The 24,754-nt window shown below is 47.5% G+C and overlaps 1 protein-coding gene across 1 annotated transcript in view; it reads left to right on the plus strand.

Moving 5' to 3' along the window:
• The first annotated feature begins 457 nt into the window (after window positions 1-457).
• The window catches only part of Jag1 (jagged canonical Notch ligand 1), a 35,278-nt gene continuing 10,981 nt past the window's right edge, over window positions 458-24,754 (plus strand). The window contains exons 1-10 of the mRNA XM_028756030.1: window positions 458-1,014; window positions 1,481-1,786; window positions 10,166-10,217; window positions 15,289-15,543; window positions 17,012-17,072; window positions 20,857-20,987; window positions 21,654-21,773; window positions 22,605-22,718; window positions 23,889-24,002; window positions 24,584-24,697. Coding sequence (XP_028611863.1) covers window positions 934-1,014; window positions 1,481-1,786; window positions 10,166-10,217; window positions 15,289-15,543; window positions 17,012-17,072; window positions 20,857-20,987; window positions 21,654-21,773; window positions 22,605-22,718; window positions 23,889-24,002; window positions 24,584-24,697 — 1,348 coding nt within the window. The 5' untranslated portion in view covers window positions 458-933. The remainder of the gene's footprint in view (window positions 1,015-1,480; window positions 1,787-10,165; window positions 10,218-15,288; window positions 15,544-17,011; window positions 17,073-20,856; window positions 20,988-21,653; window positions 21,774-22,604; window positions 22,719-23,888; window positions 24,003-24,583; window positions 24,698-24,754) is intronic.

Genomic DNA, 24,754 nt, shown 5'->3' on the forward strand with positions numbered 1-24,754 from the left:
GCTGGGAGCGGCCCGGGTTCCCGGCGGGCAGGCCCTCCTCCCCGGGGCGAAAGCCGCAGCTGACGCAGGCGGCTCCGAAGGCGGAAGCCGCCCGCCCCAACTGCTCCAGCCGTACCGCGGCGCCTACACCTGGGGCTTGCACCGGAGCCCAGGCCGCGCACCGAGGGGGCGGTCCAGCGGAGGCGCTCTGGGTATCTCAGAGCCACGGGCTCCACCACGTTCCTTCTAGGTTCTTTTTTTCTTGGCCCGGGCACCCCGGGACAGTGGTCAGCGTGTGGGGGCTCCCGGGCGGCCATGCCACCGGGTCAGTCCCGCAACCTCCAACCCCCTCTCAATTCCTCCCCTCCCCAACGACCCGGAGGAAAGGGGCGTGTCCATTAGACGACACGCCCCTTATGAATATTAACAATCGCGCATGCGCCTTGTTCCGCGTGTTGAGAAGAGGTGGCCAGCCAGAGTCGCGGCTCCCAGACCGGCGCTCCGGGTCCCTCCGAGAGCCAGGCGGGCACGCGTCATTGTGTTACCTGCAGCCGGCCAGCGAGCTAGGCTCAGTTTTTTTTTTCTCCCCTCCCTCCCCCGCGTTTCATGCAGCTGATCTGAAAAGGAATAAAAGGCTGCGCATAATCATAATAATAAAAGAAGGGGAGCGCGAGAGAAGGAAAGAAAGCCGAGAGGTGGAAGAAGGGGGAGCGCCTCAAAGAAGCAATCAGAATAATAAAAGGAGGCCGGGCTCTTTGCCTTCTGGAACGCGCGGCTCTTGAAAGGGCTTTTGAAAAGTAGTGTTGTTTTCCAGTCGTGCATGCTCCAATCCACGGAGTATATTAGAGCCGGGACGCGGCGGCCGCGGGGGCAGCGACGACGGCAGCCTCGGCGGGAGCACCAGCGCTAGCAGCGGCGGCGGCGTCCGGAGTGCCCGCGGCGCGCGGCGCAGCGATGCGGTCCCCACGGACGCGCGGCCGGCCCGGGCGCCCCCTGAGCCTTCTGCTCGCCCTGCTCTGTGCTCTACGAGCCAAGGTAGGAGTCTCTCTCCCGCTCTTGCTCCCCGCGGTCCTCTCCCTTCCCTCGTGGCGTTCTGGACGCGAGCGGCTGTGGCTCCCAGTGCCAGCTCCGGGGCCCTTGAGTACAAGGCTCCCTGACCCTGACTCTTCACCCGAGAGGCTGCACCCGGTGTGGGAATGCTGGCTCTCTAGAGGGGAGCCCCTGGCCTCGAAAGATAAACTCCTCCAGGCTGGGCAGAATGTGATCATTACGCTCTCTTGGCCCTTCAGGCACTTGTCTTAGTTTTCCCGTACTTGTGGTTTTTATGCCCCTGAACCAGGTTAAGCCCTGAACCTAGTTTTTGCAAAATTATTTTCACTTGCCACCGAGGATCTTTGGCAGCTTGGGGTGTGTGTGTGTTTGGGGGGGTCAAGGAGTCTCCACCTCCACCTCGAGAGAAAACTTTCTCAAGCGTTGACTGATCTTCCTTCCTCGCTGGCAGGTGTGCGGGGCCTCAGGTCAATTTGAGCTGGAGATCCTGTCCATGCAGAATGTGAACGGAGAGCTACAGAATGGGAACTGTTGCGGCGGAGCCCGGAACCCCGGCGACCGCAAGTGCACCCGCGACGAGTGTGACACGTACTTCAAAGTGTGTCTCAAGGAGTATCAGTCCCGCGTTACTGCGGGGGGACCCTGCAGCTTCGGCTCAGGGTCTACGCCTGTCATCGGGGGCAACACCTTCAATCTCAAGGCCAGCCGGGGCAACGACCGTAATCGCATCGTTCTGCCTTTCAGTTTCGCCTGGCCGGTGAGTGAGCGACTCGCGGACAGAGTCGAACGCGGGGCCGAGACCTGTATTGCCTTGAGAAGGATTTAGTGCCACTTGAAACTTGGCACTAAGTTGAGAGGCTTGTGGGGTGGCAAGTCAGAGAGTCCAGACTATAGCTAGACCTTGAACAAGATGAGTCGGGCGGGTCTTCCATTCTGGGTGGTGTCTGCTTAGCGCACTGAAATGGGGTCTCTGAAGAGGGAGAAAGTGCCCAAGGATGCTAATTTTATGCTTGCTACTTGCAATTCCCACCCCCGACCAGGAGGTCATTATAGATGATTTCTTTGCTTAACTAATTAAAACTCGTAGTGCCGTGGAAGGCGACTGCGCATAGTCTGCCCTGCAAACGCTGTCCAAGTTGGCACCCTCCCCTTTCCCGTGAGCCGCCCCGAGGGCGGGTGTGTCCTTCCTGCAGGGCGTGGGGGGAGCCGGTTTCCCGCGGCTCTAGGGGAGATTTTGGTGTGTCGGAGGGGTGATCTCCCAGCCTGGGGTGGCGGCTGCAGGAGGGGGTTGTCTCCGGCTGGCGTCCAGGCTTTAGTCTGGGAACCTCCGCCCCCTGCCGGCCCCTTCCTCCCGCCCCCGCTCGGTGTAGCCCTGGCTGCCTTGCTCCCAGCGGTTCCCCAGTTCTGGAACAGCTGTGTTTGCAAACTTCCCCGGGAAGGGCGGGCGCATACTCTCGTCCGGAGGGCACCCGGCCTCAGCAGTCCCTTCCCGCGCCGTGGTAAGGCTGAGAAGAGGCAGCCCGCTATAAGTAGTGTTTGCGGGTGCAACTGCGTGCGCCCTCATCTCCCCCTTGGTCCTCAGAGCTGCTTAAGGCCGGCGTGCAGCTGGCAGACTGCAGCAAAACCCTTGCAACATCCCAAAATGGGTGGAAGGAAGATGGGTGCGATTGCAGAAGGGGAGGAAAGGGAAATGGTGGGGGGTGTGCCCGTTGTCCAGGAGGCGTGACTCGCTGCCAGGACTGGTGCTCCGCCAAGCTTGAGCTCCGAGGGTGGGTAGTAAGAGGGGGAGCTCTGTGCCCCGGAGGATTGCTTTCCGCCACGTGCTCGGATGGGGTGCGCTCTGCTGCCTCCTACCCGCGGGTTTGGGCTGTGATTTGAAACTCTGAAGAGGGGCGGGAGTGAAGCCTGTCTGGCTCTGTCTGTGTGTGAGGCTGAGCTGGCTCTTAAAGTTGGCGTTTACAGGAGTTGGCCTTTGCTGTGGGTGCGATAAGACAGTTATCGAAAACATGCTATTAAAAGGGTCTTATTTTGGCAGGGGACTGCTGCTGTAGGTGAAATCTCTTCAGATCTGAGGGCTGTGTGTGTTGTGGGATTTCACTTTTACAAAGAATGTTTGTCTTGTTTGTTAATCCCCTATTAGGGAGAACTTTAAGCTAAAGAGGTTGGCCACCTCTAAATCTGGCTGGGTCCGAGCTTAGAGTGAATGCTGGCTGCCCTTGAGCTGTGTTTGGAGTTTCGGGAGGAAGGGGCCTGCAGGTGGTTCCACCCTCCTTAGGATCAGTCCGAGCCCCTCGAGCTTTTCACAAGACCATAAAAGGAATCTTATTAGTGATGTGGAAAAAACGGCAGGCCTGGCTGAGGTTTATTTTGGAGAGAGGGGTCAGAGGGAGGATGGCTTGGATGAAAACAGACAGGCTTGCTCCACGAACTAGCCGGGGAAAAGTGACCCAGAAGTGTGGCTGTCTGCTTTTGACACCTGAAAGAGAGAGTTCCTCACTGACAAGGAGCTGAAATGGTGTGAGCAGATGGAAGGTTGCCACCAGTGCTGGGCTTCTACTCTCCAGTGCCTTCAGGCCCCACGGGTCACCAACCATGAAATAGACTCGGCTTTTCTAGAAAGGGAGACCCACTGGGTCAGCACTGAGAATGTGGTTCTTTCTGAAGCCGGGCCAAGTCCATGGATCACTCCTAAACAAGTCTCCACACTGCCGCCCCCAGACAGGCCTCCTGTGAAACACAAGCTTTACTTCCCAAGAGAAACTGGAGTTTGGGTGTGTGTATTGTTTTAGTTTATTTTCCTCAGTGTGGTTAGAGAACCGCTGGTGTCTGTAACTTCCAAGAATGGCTCCAGGGTGAGTCTTAGCTTCAATGAAAGCCTTACGCTTCACAAGTGTTAGTGGGTAGCATAGCTTCATTCGCTTTGGTAATTAACACGAGAGAGGCTGGTCTTTAAAACGGGCTGGGGGTGGGGGTGGGGGGAGTATAGCTCTTCGAAATAGTATTTGCCTAGCATTCTTAAAGGTTCAGGATTTGAATTCAAGCACCACAACTTAATTTTTTTCTCCTCCTTCTTAGATAAGTTATGGTGGAATTGGTGCAGAGATGATAGGGTTCCAGAGGACATAATTTAAAAGGCCAACAAAAGCCCAGGCCTACCTTAGTCTCATAGTCACATAAGCTGCCAACCCCTAAGCAGCCAGAGTTGTCATTTGGGCTAAGTCCTCCTAAATGGCTTTACGGGGAAGGGAAACACTGTGGTTGGCAAAGCTAGTTCAGTGAAGGAGGTCATGTAATTCCCATCTTTTGTTTCATAGTATGGCCCCTGTTTGTGGTAGTCTAGAGAAGAAGAGAAGAAAATGATTTGGTAGGATCAGAAACACAATCTACATCCCAGCATGTGAGACATTCTGAAATGGCCCTCCCTGCCCTATCAGTATCACAGTCGGTTATATCCCCCTTGGGCTACATCCCACTCAAACTGCCCTGGCCCCAATCTTTTAGCTCTGTGCCAGTGGCTTCTGATTGGGTTGTCATCCATGCTTCAAGGGAGCTCAACTTCCAGCAACTAGCTTGATTTATTATTCTCCAATTTGGATACTAGGTGATAAGAGCATAGTTATGACAGGTAATTGGGCTTAACAAGAAATGATTTGGGAATAACCATTAATAAATCACCGAAATGGTTAATTTGCACCTCCCCAAATTAGCTCAAAATCCCAGTAGTGCTTGCTCATTAAAAATGCATTAGTGTAATTACTTCTGTTTTTGAAAACCTCAGTCATATGGTTGCATTGGTGGCCCTAAATTGTAATGACTTGGGGTAAAACAACAGGAGTGTCTGTCTTTATCTTTTAAATACCACTGACCCCATTCAGAATCTTACTAAGAACGACTTTAATTATTTTAGGAAAAGCCAATGAAACGTGACTAACGTAGCACGAGAGGATGCCAGCTTGAGTTCTTGTCGCACTTACAACCTCAGTAACTACGTAACAGGAGTTAGAGTCAAGTTGCTATCAGGTGGTTAATCACAGAATCTAAATTGCCACTCCTTGGGTATGATTATGCTGTCTGCCATCTTTCCTCTAGATGTATGTGTACACATGGAAGACAATAAGGCTCTCTTTAAGTTAGCTTCTTTTCTGTACCTCACCTATGTGCTTAGCATGTGTGCAGACAGTGCCCTTGTGTAAGTGCTTAGTACAAGAGATGTTGTGTATGGAGAGAACATCTGTTGTTGTTGTTGTAAGAAATCTGGCTCACATGTTTAAGTTACTCTACTGGGCTTTTGGGGGAACATGGAGGTAGGGTGGCTTGCAAGCACTGTAGAATAGCTATGACCTGGAGTACTTTCTTGGTTTCTAATAGTTTTCCTTCTCCTGCAGGTGTAGCCCTCTTTGTGTTTTCCTCTTTATCTTGTTTCTTAGCAACTTGCTCAAATGTCCAGTACTTACAAGGATCTGCAACCCACCAGCTCCACAACCATAGTTCTGTAGGAACTTGGAACATTTGTCAAGAATAGTGAAGTTAGGCTCAGTGCTGTTGGAAGCTGATCTGGTCAGAAGCAGAGGTAGCAGCAGTGTAGTAGGGGCATTAACTTCCTAGACAGCTGACAATCTGAGTGCTGCCTAACATCTTTACAAGCACTGGTACCTTCAGGGACACTTCGGACAGAGGGTATGTGGGAAATTTACCATGGAGGGAAAAGGCTGTTTGTGAGAAAACAAGACCAAGGCCATAAGGAGTCTTTACTTCCATGTGAAAACAGGTACATGGGAGCCAGATTCAGAGTAGCCACGATCCTGTTGAGGGAAGGCCTAACTTGGTTCCAGTGTCAGGGTTTCTAGATTACTCATATAGATTACTTATGTAAGGATGCATGGTCTGTGGATATGCATACTGCCAGCTTGATGAGCCACAGTGACAAATATTCCTGAAAATTCTTCTTGGTAGTTTTAGAGACATACCCCTACCCCAAGGTTCTAGGATTTCAAACTGTTCAGAAGTGACATCAGGCTCCAGCCCGTAAATATACTTTAACAATAATTAGAACAAAATAAACTTTTCTTTCAAGGGTTGGAAGACCTATCTGGGGCATGAAAGTGAAGAGACTGGCGGGATGGGGAGGGAGGTGAGTCTTGGGCTTGGAAAGCTGCTGTTGCTAGGTTACTGCTTGGCCCACAGCAACCCCTTGGTCCTTATTCATAGTGTCAGTAACATCTCTCATTGGAGCAGCACATGGACAGGGAAGACATTCCCAGGGTGGCTCCTAGTGGTTAAAGGGGGCATGTAAATAATCAAACTGAATCCTCTACCAGCTCAGCCCAGTTTTTATGCACTTTTGGTAAATAAGTAGAAAGGCTTCTTGTTCAGGCTTGCTCTGTGTGAACTGGACGGTTGTGCTTGGCTGGCTCTGTGGTATTCTATCTATTAACCTCACCACCCTTTTGTAACTGGTGCATTTAATTATCAGTGGGATGCCTTTCAAACAGGTAAGGGTAATGATGGGAAAGGGGTTAGGGGCCTCACATTGAGAGCCTCCAATCTGGATATGAGCTCTGGGGCCCCTTGGTGAGTCTTTGAGGTGGGCTTTGATGAGAAAATCACTCTTTGTAGCCAGATCACACTCTATTGACATGTCAACCCCCACCCCCCAAAAAAAGATTGCTTTCTATGACTGAAGCCTCAGTTTGCATGCACTAGGGGAGTGGTCTTTTTTCCACCCCTCACCTTGCCAAAACCCTAAAAGACAGGGATTGTGTGTGCCCACACATGGACTCTCTGAACTCTTTTATTTGTTTCACATGTTTTGTGACTAGAATATTTTATACTCTGGCCACCCAGACACAGGCAGGACAATAGAGTTGGCCGGACTAACTGAAGTGAGGATTATAGAGAAGAATAGGGCCTCTCCAGAAATACTGCTAATACAGGACAAGTGACAGGAAGCAACAGTTGAGTCAGCAGAGCGCATGCAGGGCCCCTGACAGACCTGGGGCCAGCAGGCTGCGTACAATGGCTGTGTTGGCACTCGGGGCATTCCCAGGATGTGCATGCCTCTGGCGGGCCTGCCTGTCGCAGCGGTCTGGGGTTTTGGACTCCCCACGCGTGCCATTTGGATGGCGGTTTGTTTGTGTCCGTCAGCTTGGCAGGAGGGGAGGCAGCCGCTTCTTAGGACTTGGTTTGGCTACCACTGTTGCCAGGAAAAGGAAGCTCCCAGCTGCCAACACAATCACCTTTGTTTCTTACATCCCCCCCTGCTTAATGTGGCAATTAAGTGCTTACTGCTTTGCCCAGTGCCAAGGTAACCTCCATAGAGTGAGGCAGGACAAAGAATGAAACCTAGACCAGCAGCTCAAGTGTGGAGAACAGGAGAGAGGTACCTGGTGGCCCAGCCTTGGTAAGGTGTCCTGGTGACTGTGGTATGCCTTGAGGGCTTTGATATCAAGACCTTCTGTAGGTAAAATTGTATGGAAATCTCCCAAAAGGCAGTTCTGAAAGCTGACCAGTACATTTTGATGCTTCACACAAATGGAAGTCAGCCGCCTTGCTGCCAGATGTCCTTGAGCCTCAAGCTGGGACAGGGTAGAAGTGACTCACTTGCAAATCCAGATGGAAGATCTGGTAACTATCGTGCCTCTTGTTTTGCCCCCCACCCCCACCCCTCGACTACTACTCGGAAGACTCAGGACAACATGTGAAACCTGGGCAACTCGTCAAAGTTTCTTTTATTGTTTGAACCACAGCAGAACTCAGGATTTGCTTGTTGTTTGCTTTTGGGTGTAAAGTTAAGATCAAGCAAAACTTGCCTTTCGAAGCCCCTTTATAAACCGCCTTTGGACTGGGGATTTGGCCTCTGCTGAGGATGGGATTTGTAGCCGCCATTCATATGTGGGTGATGTGTGGCTGGGTATCTGTCTGCTTGAGTGGCATGAGGTACACATGATCTAAAATCTCAGTGTCCGGACATATAGTTGGGGATGTACAGAGGTCAAGCGTGGGCCTGGGAAAAATTAAAGCTCCCTAGCAACTAATAATCATTGCCAAATTATCTTGATTGTTGATCTATAGTGTGGGGATGGAGTGGGAGGGAAGAATGCCTCTTAATAGAAGCCTTGGAGGGAATCCTTTCTCTGAAGGCAGGGCACCCATGCCTCAGGAAACCTGGAACTCTAATGCATGCTCTCAAGAGAAAGCAAAGTCCAGGCTCGAATGTTCAAGACTTAGTCTAGCCCACCTTCAACCCTGAAAAGGAAGACACTTGATTAGGAGATCATACTGCCAGCCCATGGGACTGTGGTATATTTCTTTTCCCTCCAGCTGGGGTAGTGTTGGTCAGCAACTTTTGAGTCCAAGATGAACCTGGCAGATGGCTTGATCTTACAAGTTCTTGTGCAAGGTCTAAGGATGCCTTCTGCCTTGACTATGAAGCTGAGTTCATAGTGCTGTGCCAGCTGGTTCCAAGGTACCTTTCTTTGCCATGGCATTTGTGGGTATTATGTGTGTTTAGTGCTTGTGCAAGTCTGTCAAAACTCTCGGTATCAATGATTCAATCAGAGGATTAATTACAGCGATATTGTTGAAGTGAAGGATGTGGGCCTCAACGTGACCAACAAATGAAGGGCTTAATTATACAGAACCAGCCACACATCTGGCCTCATTTCGACTTGGCTCTCACCGTGAACCAGTAGAGAAATATAATTTCTTGCTGCTCTTTGGGAAGAGTCCTATAATTTGTAGGAAGTCCTAGGAAACTTAAAGAGGCTGTAAATAAGGTGTAACTTTCACTAATAAAATATTAACGACAATAACAATGTATCTGGACCTACAACCACTAACAGGAGAGCGCTGGGCATGTGTCCTAGCTTGCCCGGTTTTGCTTGCTTTGTGAGCATTTTCCCACAGTTATCAGTGAACGAAATGGAATCCTGCTGGAAGTATGAAACATATTTCGGCTGAATTCCAAAGCAGGGGCCTATCACAAGATATTTTTGTCGTCAGAGCAGACCTGCTGTGTCACCGAGAGAGGAGTGAGCTTGCCTTGATTTATGAATGAAACCTCTTGCTTTTCTCCCATGCCTTCACCCTATTGGTGCCATCTCTTCCCCTGGCAGCGGTGTTTTCTGGTGGCATTGTGGTGCTCTGAGTAACAGAAGCATTGCAGGGGTTGGTACTGGTGGCAGAGCCGTGCTGCATAAACCCAAATCTGTTCCAGTTCTGTTTCTCCAGCCCCCAAATAGATTCACCTCAGTGCCCATTGTAAGTGAAGATTGGAGTAAAAGTGGAAATTTGCTAATGGCTTGGGTCTTGCGGAAGAGGAGATAGATTCAGAGACACGCTTAGAAGATTAAAAAAAAAAGCTTCAGTAGGATAACTGGCATCTTGCCAGCCTTCAGGGAATTGTTTAGTTACTGAACTGATTATTCCAGGAATGTTAGATCTTATTGACAGATACGTTCATCAATAAACATAACCCATGGGTGTGTGGTGCCTTCTCCTTTGTGCTTTATCCCACAGACAGCCACAACCCACCCCACCATCGAAGCTAGGTTGCTGCCTTTGTCTTAAGTCTTTGAGCCTTACCCCTCCTTTTTCCTAGAGTCACCTGATACTTGTGGGAGCTGGGATGGTCTCACACAGACAGGGCTTTCAAAGGGGTTCTGAAAAGGAAAAGGGGGCCTCCCTGGGGACTGCCCCACCAGGGTCCAAAGCGTAACCTTAGCAGTTCTCTCTCAGTACAAATACCTGAGCAGGTTGGCTTGGGGTAAATTCTTTGTGTGGGTTTTTTTCTCATGCACTAGGACTAGGGGCTGAAAAGTTTTGGGAAACCTATATGCTACATGTTCCCATTATAGAGAGGTACTAGTTTCTGATCAGGACTTCAGCTGCCTTGGCTTGCTTGGTGTGAGCCCCAGTGTGCCCCTGCTAGGTGAAAGGAGTTATTTGTCAACCTGTGAAAAGTGCTGAAGAGAAAAGAAGAGGTTGGTCTGGCTTCAAATACCCTGTTACCTTTTTTCTGCCTTCTATTTTGGGTTGGCTCCTGGTGCCAGAGCGCCAGAGACTGCAGGTAGCATCAGCATCATAGAGTTGACCCCGGTGTATCTGAATCACTAAACTTTGCTTATCTGTCTTGCAGAGGTCCTACACTTTGCTGGTGGAGGCATGGGATTCCAGTAATGACACTATTCGTAAGTATCTCATCAGGAATTCTTCTTTAGATGCTGGTGTGTTTAAAGTGCAGTACTTGGAAGCTCAGAGGAAAGTCCCCAGTGCCCCCACCCCCACCCCAGGCTGAACCTGTCCATGGAGTCTATTCGTTAACTTCTAGAACTTTCAACTAAAATATTAAGTAGCCAGAATAGACTCCCAGTTTATTCAGTCCTTGCAGAAAGGGACGTAGTTTATCTTTGGATAGAAATCTTAATGGTTTTACAACTTTAAAACCTTGTAGACTGCTAAAGGATCAAAGTAGTGACTTTTTAAAAGTCCATTTAAACTTTAAGTGAGCATTTAATCTCTCATCAGAAAGATAAAGCTGTAAAGGGTGGTGCTGGGCTCTAAAGACCGACCTTAAATTTCACTTGGTGGGCAGGTGAGCCCCAAGCCAGCCTGAGTTTCCCACACTGCTCACCACAAACCTCCCATTGAAGCAGAATTTCAGAGCCCCCGCAGTCATGACCTGCCCTGTCCCTTTTGAAAGATGGCTCTGTTTTCTGGGCAGGTTGCTTTTCAGGCCTGCAGAGAAATGGCTGGGGGTTGGGGGGAGGTGAGGCAGTGAAGGTGTGCTCTGCTGATGGTGGTCAACTGTAATGTAACATGTTTTACCTCATACTGAAATACAGTTCCCCTTTTATCACCAGAACTTGGTTGTCATTGGAAAGCCTGATTCACTATGAAATTTTTTGATCTGTTCAGGAAAGAGTGTTGATTCAGTTTTTTTGCCTTTGTCCTCTGCTCCCAGAATGCCTTGCACCTCCTACTTATCTCATTTACTGACCATCCCCCCCCCCCCCACACACACACACACTCCCCACCCCCGCTGGTAGTAACACCTTTCTCCCTTGTCAACATCACTGTGTTTTTCTACCATAGGTGAAGGTACTGAGCATCCAGCATGGTCATAGTGACAGCTGCACATAAATTCAATGGGCAGTTCAACATGGCTGGCTCCTTGGACCTCTTAGGGTCACAGAATCCTTGCCAAGCCCTGGTGTGAGGCAGTCTGCCTGTCATTAGGATTATTTTCTTGCTTTGGTATTCAGCTATTTAGACAGCAGCCCTGCCTGGGAGGGAGTTTGTGGAAGGCCAGGATCTGAGCTGTCTCATTGTGACAGACATTTTTGCTTTGAGGGTGGTAGTAAGTAGGACACTTTGCCAGGCTTGATCATGGTTGATGCCAGCCAAGGTAGATACCCGTTTTTCCTCCCCACAAACACTGAGCTCTGCATGGACATATATCATTGTATTGATGTACAAAGCAATGCGTAGGGGACAGAAGTGGACCTTCTGAGTGCACTGGTACTGGAACAGAAGCCATGAGAGGATTCCCACCTAGCATCTGTGGAATCTCTGCTAAGCTGTCCATCATTCCATCATCTTACTCTCCAGGGCTATGCCTCCAGGGACCTGCACCCTGTCTGCAGCTCTCCATAGTTATCTGCATTTCCAGGCAATGGAAACCCCTACATTTTGGGACTCCTGGATATCTCATTTCTTCCTAGGGTAACTAGTCTCTGGACAGGAGACAAAGAAGACTGAGATGAGAACAATTTGCCTTCAGATCTCACTTTTTTGGAAGTGAGACATACATAGTCACAGATGCCCGTCACAGTTATAGAAACTTACAGTGTGAGACTTATGCTTTGGGGTTTATCTGCTTTCCTGTTGACTATTTTTGATCTATATTTCCAAGGCATCACAAATTCCAGAGTCAAAGCCAAATTGGAAGTCCAAGAGCACTCCTCTATAATGGAGCCCTTTTTGGGTGACAAGCCAGTATTTGGATAGCCAGTGCCATATTCATCTGGAAGGCCCCTATGTACTCTATGTAGCATCCATATCTACACAGCCTCTAACTTTTGAATAGTCTTGACCTTTTGCTCTCCATATGAACCCACCTGCCTCCTGCCATGCCTACCGCCGCTGCCCTGGTCTACTTCACTGCCTGCTTGTACCTTCAAAGTTAGTGTTACTGCCACATGGTCTGTCCTTACTGGCTCTGGTCAACTTTGAATATCTTCTCCAGTCTTGTGTCATCTTATTTTTTTCCTTGGGCATAACATTTGATGGTCAACCTGGTGGTAAAAGCTAACAGCTCCCTGGCTTCCTGTAGCTCTTGGGTCAGATCTTTGTATACCTTGTCTTCCTGATGGCTTGTCTTAACACACCGTGTCTACTGTGTCTGTATCCTAGCCATTCTTTATTCATTTGTATCCTGGAGTGTATCACATTTCTTTCTTGTCTCTGGACTTTTGTGTGCACTATTTGTATGGTTGGCTCCTTGTTTTCTTTACCCTCTGCCCTTACAAAGCATTGGAGGATGCCAAGGAGCCCAGTAGTGTGGGCTGTTCTTTGGTAGCTCATCAAGTTGCAGATATCCTGGCTTTGCATGTAACTATAGGCAGATCCCCAAGTTTGGGTTAGAATTCCTTTTTACATCAAGCTCTGTAATTATCCCCAATGAAGGTTTTTCTTGCCGTTCTTCAGTCTATGTATATTTGCAAAAACTCAAAGTCTAGACCAGATTAAGCTCAGGTGCTTCTGAGGTTCTTAGGCTGGCTCACAGCCTCAGTCTTCCAGTTGTTCCCAACATGACTCAGGACTGTAGATAGCATCTTTAGAGATCCAAGTTTCTCTTTTTCCACCTGATTTTAGTATATTGTAACATTTAACTGATTGATGGGCAAGCCTAACCAGGAGTCCTTGAGACCAAGTTTTCCATACAGCAAAGACTTCCTTCCTTCTGGGTGTACAAGGCTGTGTGTATGTTTCATGATGCATCTTTATAGCAGTGAAATTTACAAGGAAATGTGCTAATACTCTTTTCCAGTCCTAAGGCTGGAGCTACCCAAGGTGAGCTGCCTCCTGTACTTAGTGGCCTAAGCTAATGGGAGCGCTGAGTCAGGTGGCAGTGTAGAATCATCACACAGTAAACTCAGGCTCCGTAACCCAGACAGTGTAAAGCATGCTACATATTCTGTAGCCTCTTGCCTCAGTGGGTGTAAAGTTATTTCCATAGCTTTGTTAGCTACTCATCCCCTGTGGATTCTGAAGTTATCTTCACAGCATTTCCTGAAAGTTCAGTAGAAAGTGCACCGAACTATACAGAATCATTCGTTAAGACATCTTTGCGACATGGCTACTGTGTTTAATAATTCCTTCATTAGGCTCTTAGAGCTACACTGTAATAGCCCACTACATTTCTCAACCGAACCAGCAAAGCAAACAGGCAGTTAATGGAGAGGCATTTTTGCCATTCTTTGGTCTGTGTATATTTGCAAAAACTTGAGTACAGTGTTACCTGCACGTGGTTCTGCATGTTACTGGATGTAAGGCTGCAAGTACGTGGGCTTGTTCAAGGCTTGCCCTTCCCACACCACAGTCCAGACTGGCTGGGCTGTGTTGGTTGTGTATAGAGCCACCCAGGAGTTGTTCTCCTGGTCACCTGTAGGGCTGGATTGTCTAGCTTTGTCAAGAAGCACAGGCTCAAGGCCTAGAAAAGCAGTGGTGTGGGTGTGCAGGAATCACAAAGACATTTGAAAGTAGGTCCTACATTGCCTCTCCAAGGTGGCCTTGAATTTGACAAGGTGATGACTGGCAGGTTTAAGAAAACAAACACAGCAACAGGCTGAGTGCTGACTTAGAGCCTTGTCTGTTCATATCCTCCTGCACTCCTTGCTCCTGGGGTTTAAAGCTATTTTAGTACCTGTCTCTTAGACTAGCTTGTAGGTGACCTCAGGGTAGGGGCCAGGTCATACTGCTTCTGAGAACTGCCTGGGCTCTAGACATTTGCTTTGCCTCTCGGGCATTTTTAAGGTACCTGACTTAAAACAGACACAAACAAACACAATGCCTCAACCTACCTGTCTGCAGGCCGAGATGAATTTACTCACCTCTGCCAGCTTAGACTGATGAGAAGAGTGAACTGCATTATGTTTCTGTTGTTGCTAATGGCATGGCAGCTTAAACGAGTTCATTAGTGGTTGTGTTTGTTTTTCACATATTGCAATCCACTCCTTGGCTCTCAGCAAAGAATTTCGAAATAGAGCTTTTCTAAGCAAAACTTGCAAGTAAAATGTAAAAATTTAAAACATAAAAAAATAAAAGAAATGGCTAACCTTGTATGAATAGTAAAATTTCTTAAAAGAGCAAAATCTCCTAAGGAACAGTTTTTCTATAACACTTAGGAGTTTTTGTAAATTAGTGTGGGCAGCAATATGTTAGAAAAGTTGGCAAAGGACACTGATCTCGGGAACAAATACCATCACTAAAGGCCAGCTAAAACAGGACATGCTGTGGTATCTGGTGTACCTACTGTGCAGAGATGAGAAGTGGTACCTGGTGTACCTACTGTGCAGAGATGAGAAAATGAGCTGTGGTACTTATGCAGATGCAGCTGCTGATGCTGAGAACCCTCAGGTTTTGCCGGAAGGTAGTTGTGGGTCACCTGTGGATGGAGTGCATTGTTTATGTGCAGATTCAGTGCACACATTTATCTTAGAATATTTCTTGCTGTTGGCCAACAGTCACAGGTACATGCATTCAATATGTTTGTTGTAGCTTTCAAAAGCAAGAGGCTTTTTAAATATATATATATACATATGTATATATTTAAAGACCTTCTTTTTTTATCTGAGTACAGTGTAGATGTCTTCAGACATGCCAGAAGAGGGCACCAGATCCCATTACAGATGGTTCTGAGCCACCATGTGGTTGCTGAGAACTGAACTCAGGTCCTCTGGAAGAGTAGTCAGTGCTTTTAACCGCTGAGCCATCTCTCCAGCCCTGTAAGAGGCTAACTTCAATGTCTTGAATGCCTATAGATCAGGGAAGAGGTGCATTTATGGCACTTGGCAACAAGTTTGAATGGTAAATTGTCATACAAAGAAGAGGGCACAGCTCTTGTTGCTTTTTTTTTTTCCATAACAGTTTGATTTTTGTACTTGTGTGTCTGAAAGTAGCCAAAATGGTCAGATCAGAAGATGCTAATGTGAATGTTAACGAGTTTCTTTTATTTTTTACACCCCCCTTCCCCCCCAGAACCTGATAGCATAATTGAAAAGGCTTCTCACTCTGGCATGATAAACCCCAGCCGGCAATGGCAGACACTGAAACAAAACACGGGGATTGCCCACTTTGAGTATCAGATCCGAGTGACCTGTGATGACCACTACTATGGCTTTGGCTGCAATAAGTTCTGTCGGCCCAGAGATGACTTCTTTGGACATTATGCCTGTGACCAGAATGGCAACAAAACCTGCATGGAAGGCTGGATGGGTCCTGAGTGTAACAAAGGTAGGCATGCATGCAACTGGATGGACTGGCAAATGCTGTTGGCTTGTCGGTTTGAGTGCCAGGTTCTCACCCTTGACAGCAGTCAGGTGGCAGAGTGGGATACTGCCATTATCATTATCTTACAATGAAGCACGAAGATGCTACATGTAGACTATTCTGTTAGTGCCCTGTCCGGAGTTCTGTTACCAGCTGGTGTCCCCATCCCCCAGCTGCTGTGAGTGTTGGCTGCTAACAGCCCGCAGCTGCTCCTTCTCCAGGGAGTTGTCCTTGGCCAAGCAGGAGCCACTCTCTGCCCCATCCCTGCAGCGAACAGTTACTGAGTGACTGACACAGGGGATGGGGATGTTACAAAGGCCAGCCTCTATGCTTTAACACTGTGGAATAAGATTCACACTCCTGAGGTTCCCTTGAGCTCACACTGAAGTCAGACCCCAGCTGAGACCACATCCTTGCTCAGTTTCTCCTCAGGCCTCAGCTGGCTCCCCATTCCTTCCTCCTGTTACCAAATCTCTTCCTTAGACTGCTTCTGAGAAGAGCCTGATGCCAAACCAGAACAGGCCAGGCCAGTGATGTTTGAACAGACAGTGCTATGGGAAATGACTGCCCTGAGCTCACGTGTCACTGCAGCAAGTTTCACTGGGCATCTTTGTGGCATTAATGGGGGTGGGGCTTAGGGGGGGTAGATGGTTACTTTTAGAGTCCCTTACCATCTTTTGCCCTTATACTAGAATTAAGTAGTTGTAATTCCTAGCAATAGAGTTGGAGATTCTAGCACAACAGATGGTAATCCCCTCACAGACATAGAATATACCTTGCTGGTCTTGCAAAATCCTTAGACAAACTACTTTGTTTAGCTTTAAATTGTGAGGGATGAGGCACGAGAGGATATTTGGTCTCTTAGCCAGCATTCCTCTCTTTTGGTATCTGGTGACAGTAGTTTGTTTAAAAGATGGCACTTTTGGAATTGATGACAGAAGGAATTGCTCAATATTTTAAATTTCAGTAGCAATTACTTAAGTTCCCTAATGTCCATGTTCTTTAAGTGTCCACTTGATTTCTTTCTTTCTGTGAGCGAGTGTAGAATTGCTTTGTGAGGTTACTTGTCCACAAGATGAGCCTGCTTGGTTTTTTTAGCTCCGTGGGATTGTTGAAACCAAGCATTTAGTGGGAGGCTCACCTGAAAATTCGGTGCTGGGACAGTGTTGGGGAAGGGAAGGCGAATGTATGTTTTCTTTTCTCTTGATGAGGGGGAACTAGGCCCTGTCAGGGCTTGAGGAATAAACACGTTGAGGGACTCCTTAATCATTTGTCCCCAAACAGTATTGTGATTTGAGAACCTACTAACATGGCCTTGGAGCTTAAACCTGGATTTATTTGGGCCCCCAATTTTATGTACTAGCCCATTCGCATGAAAGCGACCCTTAAGGCATAGGCAGTGCTAACGTAACTTTTTGTTGTTTTTCTCCAGCTATATGCCGACAGGGCTGCAGTCCCAAGCATGGCTCTTGCAAACTCCCAGGTGACTGCAGGTAAATGGCCAACTAATTGAACTCCAGTAATCAATCACTTTCTCTCTCTCTCTCTCTCTCTCTCTGATGCAAAACAGAAAAAACTGGCTTCATTGTGAATGTGCCCCTTTATTTTCTTTGGAGGATGAAAAAAAATAGGGGAAAACACAAAACAAAACAGGCACATGGAAAGCTTATTGAATCATATCAGTTGTTTGGTGGAATGCACCCTTCTTTATTGGTGCTGGGGTTGTGGAGGTCAAAACCCCAAACCAAAATCCTTAATGGGCATAGCTGGCATCTTCATGTATTAACTGTTCTGTAAATTGGTAAGACCTATTTGTAGTCTTCCTTAAGTGCTAATGGACTGGCCTGGGACGAAGCTTTGTTTCTCCTAGTCTCCTCCTCCACCCTGGCTTTTCCTCTGGCACCCTCCCCCACTTTTCCCATCAATAGGCAAAAGTCCAGCATTCTTTAGAATGGGATTAGTACCAGCTCCAGGCCCCTTTGCAGGCGGGAGCTGTTGCTGGAGGTTAATGGCTGTGCTGGAATCTGCTCGGCTGAGCCTGATGAATGTAGACTTTGCTGCTGGCCTTTGAAGTCTGTTCTTTATGGTCCAGGGACAATGCTGAAACCAAACGGAAACCTACCCAGCCTGTTTCCCCTTCCGATGCCGGTTTTGGGGGCTTTTTGAAATGTACATTATGCCAATTTGGAAAAGACTTGTTTCAGGAAATACCTTTGGTGTCTGTGGCAGTTTTTGACTGGTCTCTCAGGCTTTCTTCTCCCGCAAGCCTTTAAGAATTAGCAAATTCGATGAGACACTAAGTGGACCCCCTTCAAGTCCTGTCACCTTTGCTCTGAAAGGCTGCACTGACTTAAGCCAAAGACAGTTTTGAAACAGTCTAAAGGCACAAACCCATAGAAGGAGGTGCCTGGTGCTCTTACTAGAAAATTTTTTTTTTTGATTTTGAGGGTCTGTAGTGGGCCCCCAGGAGTGCTGCTGCCCCCAAACTGTAGAATCAACAGAGAATTGTTAGAAGTGCAGCTTCCTGGTGCCCACAACTGGCATTGACTTCCCAGGCCTTGGTTGGGCCTAGGAGTCTACTTTTGACAGCTTTGCTCAGTGATTTCTCCCTCAGCAAACACTCAAGCTACTGCTTTAACCGGTCACCCATAGGTTTAACCTTGATGACTCTTAACCCCACCCCGTGCTCCCTTCCCGAACCATGAGAGTGCTAACTTGATGACGCTGAAGAGGTTCAAGGCAGCTGGGAGTAAACTAAGAACAGGTTGTCCTGGAATTGTTTCTTCCTGCTTTTTGAAAGTTGATTTCCAGGAAGCCTGAACAGGATTTGCCCAACTAAAGAACAGGCCTGGTCGCAGCTGACTGTGGCATCTACCAGCATCTTTGTCAGAGCTGGAGCAACAACATACCTTCAATGACTCTGCTAATTAAGGCTCTTCTGGAGAAAGTAAGAGCGTAAGAGGGATAGTTATTCTCGAGCCTTGGAACCTGCTCCCTGCTCCGATAGCATCAGTGAGGCCAACTGAGATGTGTGCTACTGTCATCAGAATAAACACCCTGCTGGGCAGGGGAGGGCCCTCCCAGCCAGAACAACAGGCTTTGTTTCCAGAATTGAGCCCTTTCTCTTTCGAAGTCTCACCTCCCACTCCCTGCCCAGACATGCACCAGTGCTCTTATTTACTTAAGGTGCAACTTTCCCACACGCCATTTGCATAGTCTCCCAGCCCAGTTCCTTCTCTTTGCCTTGAAAGAAAATCAAAACAGAACCTTCCAGCTAAGGAAGTTCAGGTTGAGTCCTGCTCCCGAAATAGTTGCATGGCAAGTTACCTGTAAGTTGTCTTTTGGGTTATGTATTACATGAGCTTTTTTTTTTTTTTTTTTTTTAATCCTGTTGACTCAACCCACAGGAGAAAATTTCACTGATTTTGTTGTTCCCAGGTTGACTTGGGTTGCCCCTTCCTGGGAGTATAGACTGGTTTAGTGCCAGCCCGACAATAATATCAAACTTAATTATGAATCATCATCTCAGGAAAGTCAGCTTCTCACTGGGATGCTAATCATCTATCATTACACTGGGATAACGTGGTAGATGCCTCTGTTAGGGTCAGTATTTTTATTTGTTTTTGTTTGAAGTTCTCCATGGCCTCCTATGGTGGCATTTTTTATGCTTGGGCATTGAGCCTTCATTAATTAGGAGGTTGGTTGGGTCTTCAGCTGTCCGGCTTGGTTTTATTAGGCAAACTGAAGAAGTATAACGATCCTTCACTTGGGACACCACTGAGGGAGGACGGAGTATTGTGGCCCCATCAGTTGCCTCACGTCTTCTAAGAATATTGATCTGACAGAATGGCTTCCCACCCTCCTACCTCCCACTGACTTGGGTGTCTGCTTCTGAAAAGAATGGTTCCCACCCAGTGGCATACTCTGTCCTTAGATCAATCTTTTAAATAGTCACTTGTCATTTAAACTGATGATCTAGTTTAGAGACGCCAGAATCCTGTGTCTGATTAACTTTAAGCCCCACATTCTAGTGGTTGTCGGTGTTTGGGTGTAGATGGCTGTTTTGAGAAGTTAGGAAGTAGTCCGGATTCTCAAGGGTTCAGTGGCTTCTCAGCCTGGGTGATTAGCTAATAGCTAGATTTCTATAATTTTCCCATGACCAGGATTTGCTCCTTTGCCTCCAGCTCTCTGGAACTGAAAGCTTTTCCTTCTGGGTGGGGGATGGGGGGTGGGGAGCAAAGGTTTCCCCCTCCCCCAGTGTCACAGCTGAGAAGCTTACAGGGAATTGGATCTGATGCTGCATTGCCCTAGGTCCTGCTGTAGGCTGATTCTGCCTGCCCTTCATCTGCTGCATCTTCATTCCTTTATCAGCATGCCAGTGGCTGGTCCCTGCCTTTCCAAGGCCCCTTTGTTAAAGCTTGATTTTTGAGAGGGAGATTCAAGTTGCAGAGGGCTTGAAACTTGAAGGGAGAATGGTTTAAGACCTGGCCATGTCCCACTCCAGGTGAAAGTTCATGTTTGTGGTTTTGTTTGGGCATCAGACATTCCATCTGACCTCAAAAGAAGTCTTGAACTCTTAGAAAGGAAACTCAGCTCCCTGAAAACTAGATAAACAAGCTTGACCCCCTTCTCCCTACCACCTCCCTCCCTTTTTTTTTTTTCTAAAGTGAGAAATAACTATAAATCAGCATGCCTGGCTGGGATAATGGGTCATAAATTATATATGAGTTGGTTCCCAGTGTTGCTGTTCCCCTCTCCTTCCTACAGAGATGGGTTTAGAGATTCAGGTCTCCGTAAGAAGGTTGGTCTCTTTCCCACTGGAGTCTACAAAACCAGTTAGGTGCCATCCTGGCACCCTGTGGCCTTGAATTCTGTGCACTCAGTGGAATGGGGCTTCATGTGTACTGTTGCAGAGCTGCACAGCTGGTGTCACCAGCAGCTCCTTCCCTTGTATGGTCTATCCTGATGAAGACCTGGGATTGATTTATTCCAGTCCCCACCCCTTGGTTTCATTCGTGGGAGCCAGAGAAGAGAATGGCTTTGTGCAGAGCACCCCATGCTGGCTGCTCCCCAGATAGCTCTCCTTTTGTCATGGTATGCTGAGAGGACACAGTTTGGGCCAACTGTGAGGTTACTCTCATAGAACCCTGTGAAAGTCTGAAAAGTCTGCCATCCTGTCCTTTCATGGAGCAAAAAACAGAAATCGTTGTGTGTTGTTACCATGTGCATCCTGGGCTGTTTGGAAGGCTAAGGGAAGGGTATGCTGTTTGTCTGCAGGTGCCAATATGGTTGGCAGGGCCTGTACTGCGATAAGTGCATCCCGCACCCGGGATGTGTCCATGGCACCTGCAATGAACCCTGGCAGTGCCTCTGTGAGACCAACTGGGGTGGACAGCTCTGTGACAAAGGTATGACCATTGTGGAGCCTTGGGGGTGGCCTGAGGGCTTGGTGGGCAGGAACTGAGGTTATGGGATAGGTTAGGGTTTTACTGCTGTGAACAGACACCATGACCAAGGCAACTCTTATAAGGACAACATTTAATTGGGGCTGGCTTACAGGCTCAGAGGTTCAGTCCATTATCACCAAGGTGGGAGCATGGAAGCATCCAGGTGAGCATGGTGCAGGAAAAGCTGAGAGTTCTACATCTTCATCCGAAAGCTGCTAGCAGAATATTGGTTTCCACTCAGCTAGGATGGGGGTCTTAGACCTCACACCCACAGTGACACACCTCCTCCATCAGGGCCACACCTTATAGTGCTACTCTCTGGGCGAAGTATATACAAACCATCACAACATTAATAACCACTTTTGGTTTTTGGTGTTGCTGGGGCTAAACCCAGGACCTTTAAGATGTTATTCCTCATCTGTAGCTACACCCGTGGCCTTGTTTTAAGTTTTTCCAGGAGCTCTTATTAGGAGTGTGTTTGAATTTGCCTTTAATATCATGAGATGGTTGGTTTATTTGGCGGTGAGCCATATTTTTAAAACTGGTGTGGCCATAACTGGGACCAGTTAGCGGGTTTTTTTTTTCCTAACTTTGGTTTTTTTTATTTTTATTTTTTTATTTTTTTAGATCTGAATTATTGTGGGACTCACCAGCCCTGTCTCAACCGGGGAACATGTAGCAACACTGGTCCTGACAAATACCAGTGTTCCTGCCCCGAGGGCTACTCAGGACCCAACTGTGAAATTGGTAAGTAGCCCAGCTTGGGGGCAGGAGGGCCCTTTGCCTTTTTGTTCTGCGCATTCAGTTTAAAAACCAAGTAGTTTTTTTGTTTGTTTTATTCATCTTTTTTTTTAAGACACAAAAAATTGGGTGGGTAGGAAAAGAGTGTTGGATATGGTAGGATTTTGGGGGAGGGGTGAATATGATCAAAAATATACTGTAGGAGATTCTCAAAACACTTAAAGATTTGGAGCTGGAAAGTGGTAGCTTAGGATCACAGGTTGACAATCACCAAAGGATCTAAGGATTGATTTGTAGCTCAATTCAGTGACTCAGTGAAGAGATGCAGGACAGGGCTAGACAGCTGATGAATAGATGCTAGATTATCCTATTTAATTTGCTAAAGATGGCATTATGTTGATATGGCCTTCATAGTATTCACGGAGAAACATGGTAGGTGTGTGTGTGTGTGTTTGTGTGTGTGTTTGTGTCAATAAATACACTGAACCCACTTGTGAAAAAAGAAAACAGCTTCAAAGTTAAGACTTGTTATCCTTGCCCTTCTGTGAACCTATGAAATCCCAATGTTTTGAGACAATACTGACAACTGAGGAAAGTTTCAGGCTTTTAAAAAGTCACTTCTAAAAGGTATTGAAATCTGCCTCAAGCCAGCTTAGTTTGAAAGTGTCTTCCCTTTTGTGTCACACCACAGCAGTGTTACCTCACAAGCTTGCTTTCCTTGTTGTTGGTTTGTAATCTGCTTAAGGTAGTAGCTGAGGCAGGGGACTGGGCCTTGGAGGGAAGGGGATAAGGTATGTCTTTTACCACCTTGCTGACTGCTCTTTCTCATTTATGCAGCTGAGCATGCTTGCCTCTCTGATCCCTGCCATAACAGAGGGAGCTGCAAGGAGACCTCCTCGGGCTTTGAGTGTGAGTGTTCTCCAGGCTGGACTGGACCCACATGTTCCACAAGTAAGTCAGCCGAGGTTTTGACATATGTCTGTTAAGGAAGGTTATTGTGTTGAGAAAGGGTTGGTGGGAGGAACCTGGGCTGGTCCAATATATCTATCTTGGTGACAGAGGGGTGGGTGTGTTCAACAGTTTAGTGGTGGTCTAGTAGCACTTGTATGATTACTAGAATCTCTTTCCTACCCACTAAGGTGGCTGGTGATGTGTCCATGGTAGATAGAATCTGATTCCCTTGCGTGTGTGTTTTGGAGCTGTCTCCTCCAATCCTGTGGGAGAGGAAATTAGATCAACTACTGAACGTTGACCTGAGCTACAACTTAGCTTTGAGACGTGGCCGTATTATTGGGGTACTTTTCAGTGATGAGCTCTGGTCATACATGATATTCTCTAGAATTAGGCCGTCTGTGGTCTTTAATGAGTTCCTGAAATTTTGAGGGTTAGTGAAGCCCCGAAAAACCACTGTCTTTGACACCTTAGGAGCAGTGTGTGGCGTGGTTAAGACTGTGTTCTGGAGGTTGTAGGTGCCTCTGCATTTGCTGTGATTACTGGAACCCAGCAGGCCTTTCAACCTTCCTGGGCCTTCCCTAGCCAGGGCAGAAGCAGATCCCATTTGGGAGGATTGTCATACAGTCTTGGTGAGCAAATTTGTGGAGAGAGTGTGGCACACATTATAAATGAATGAGATCTCTGGCAGGGGCTCAGGCAGCTTCTGTTTATGTGATTTTTGGAAAAATCTTAGAAGGAAATCACAGCCATAAGATTTTTTTCATGTTGTTAAAAAAAAGAATTACTTTTCCATGCCTCCTCTTTGCGTGCAGTCTCTGAGCCATGAAAGAAACAGTTCTTTTAAAAGTAAAGATTAAGCAGATATGAATGTCCCTTGTCACTGCTGAGTTGATGCCCTGTGTGTCTCTGGCTATCTTTTTTTTTTCCCCCTCGATGCTTAGGGACAGCGGATTAACTGAACTAGGGCAGTGAGGGATTTAAAGCTAAAATAAAGGCTTGGGTCCTTTCATCACCTTCCTTCCTTGTGGCTTCTCTTAGGTTTGTAGCAGGCGTCTGGTCGGTTCCTAGGTGAAGACTCTTCTTGTGGAGAGTGCTGTTGCATTATCTAATTGCCCTGTGGATCAAATGAAATTAAATTGCCGCCCCTCTCTTGTTCTCATTGGACAGACATCGATGACTGTTCTCCAAATAACTGCTCCCACGGGGGCACCTGCCAGGATCTAGTGAATGGATTCAAGTGTGTGTGCCCACCCCAGTGGACTGGCAAGACTTGTCAGCTAGGTAAGGAAATTCTTTGTGATTCTTAGCCAAGTTTGGGCTGTGTTCATCAGAGCTGTGAGGAGAGATGAGCATGTGGCCAGCAATGTGTGTATCTGTATTCCATGATGCGAAGTAATTGATTATCAGGGTCTAACGGGCCTGGGAGAAATACCTTGCATGCAAATGGCCTAGGGTTTTTAGGTCCTGTGAGAAAGCCCTGGGATTCCTTGAACCATGTCAATTGTCAGAGAAGTGTTCAGCTGGGTTCCAAACAGGGATGACCTCTCGAGGAACGAGCTGTCTGCATTCTTTTTGCCACATTTAAATCCCAGCAACTGGATTGTGCTGGATTTTGCACAGAAGTGCCTGGTGCCGTGCCTGGTGACTTGCCGTTTATTAGCCAGCAGCCCAAAGGAAAGTTATCAATTAGCATCCCTTGTTGGATAAAGGCTGGGGAGAGAGCTCCAATGCGCCAATTTCTATTTAGCTAGCTTGTTAAAATGTCTCGTATTTCAGACCAGCTCTATGGTGTTTTCATTTCAAGGGGACAGCAGTGGGGTGGGAGCAACCCCCCATTTGTCACTGTTCATCCTTCTTTTCAGATGCAAATGAGTGCGAGGCCAAACCTTGTGTAAATGCCAGATCCTGTAAGAATCTGATTGCCAGCTACTACTGTGATTGCCTTCCTGGCTGGATGGGTCAGAATTGTGACATAAGTGAGTGACTTTGTGTTCAGCTCTGGGACTCTTGTTCCCCTTACTTTGTGATGTTAG

Source organism: Grammomys surdaster, unplaced genomic scaffold (assembly GCF_004785775.1).
Source record: "Grammomys surdaster isolate TR1022 unplaced genomic scaffold, NIH_TR_1.0 129, whole genome shotgun sequence".
Lineage (NCBI taxonomy): Eukaryota > Metazoa > Chordata > Mammalia > Rodentia > Muridae > Grammomys > Grammomys surdaster.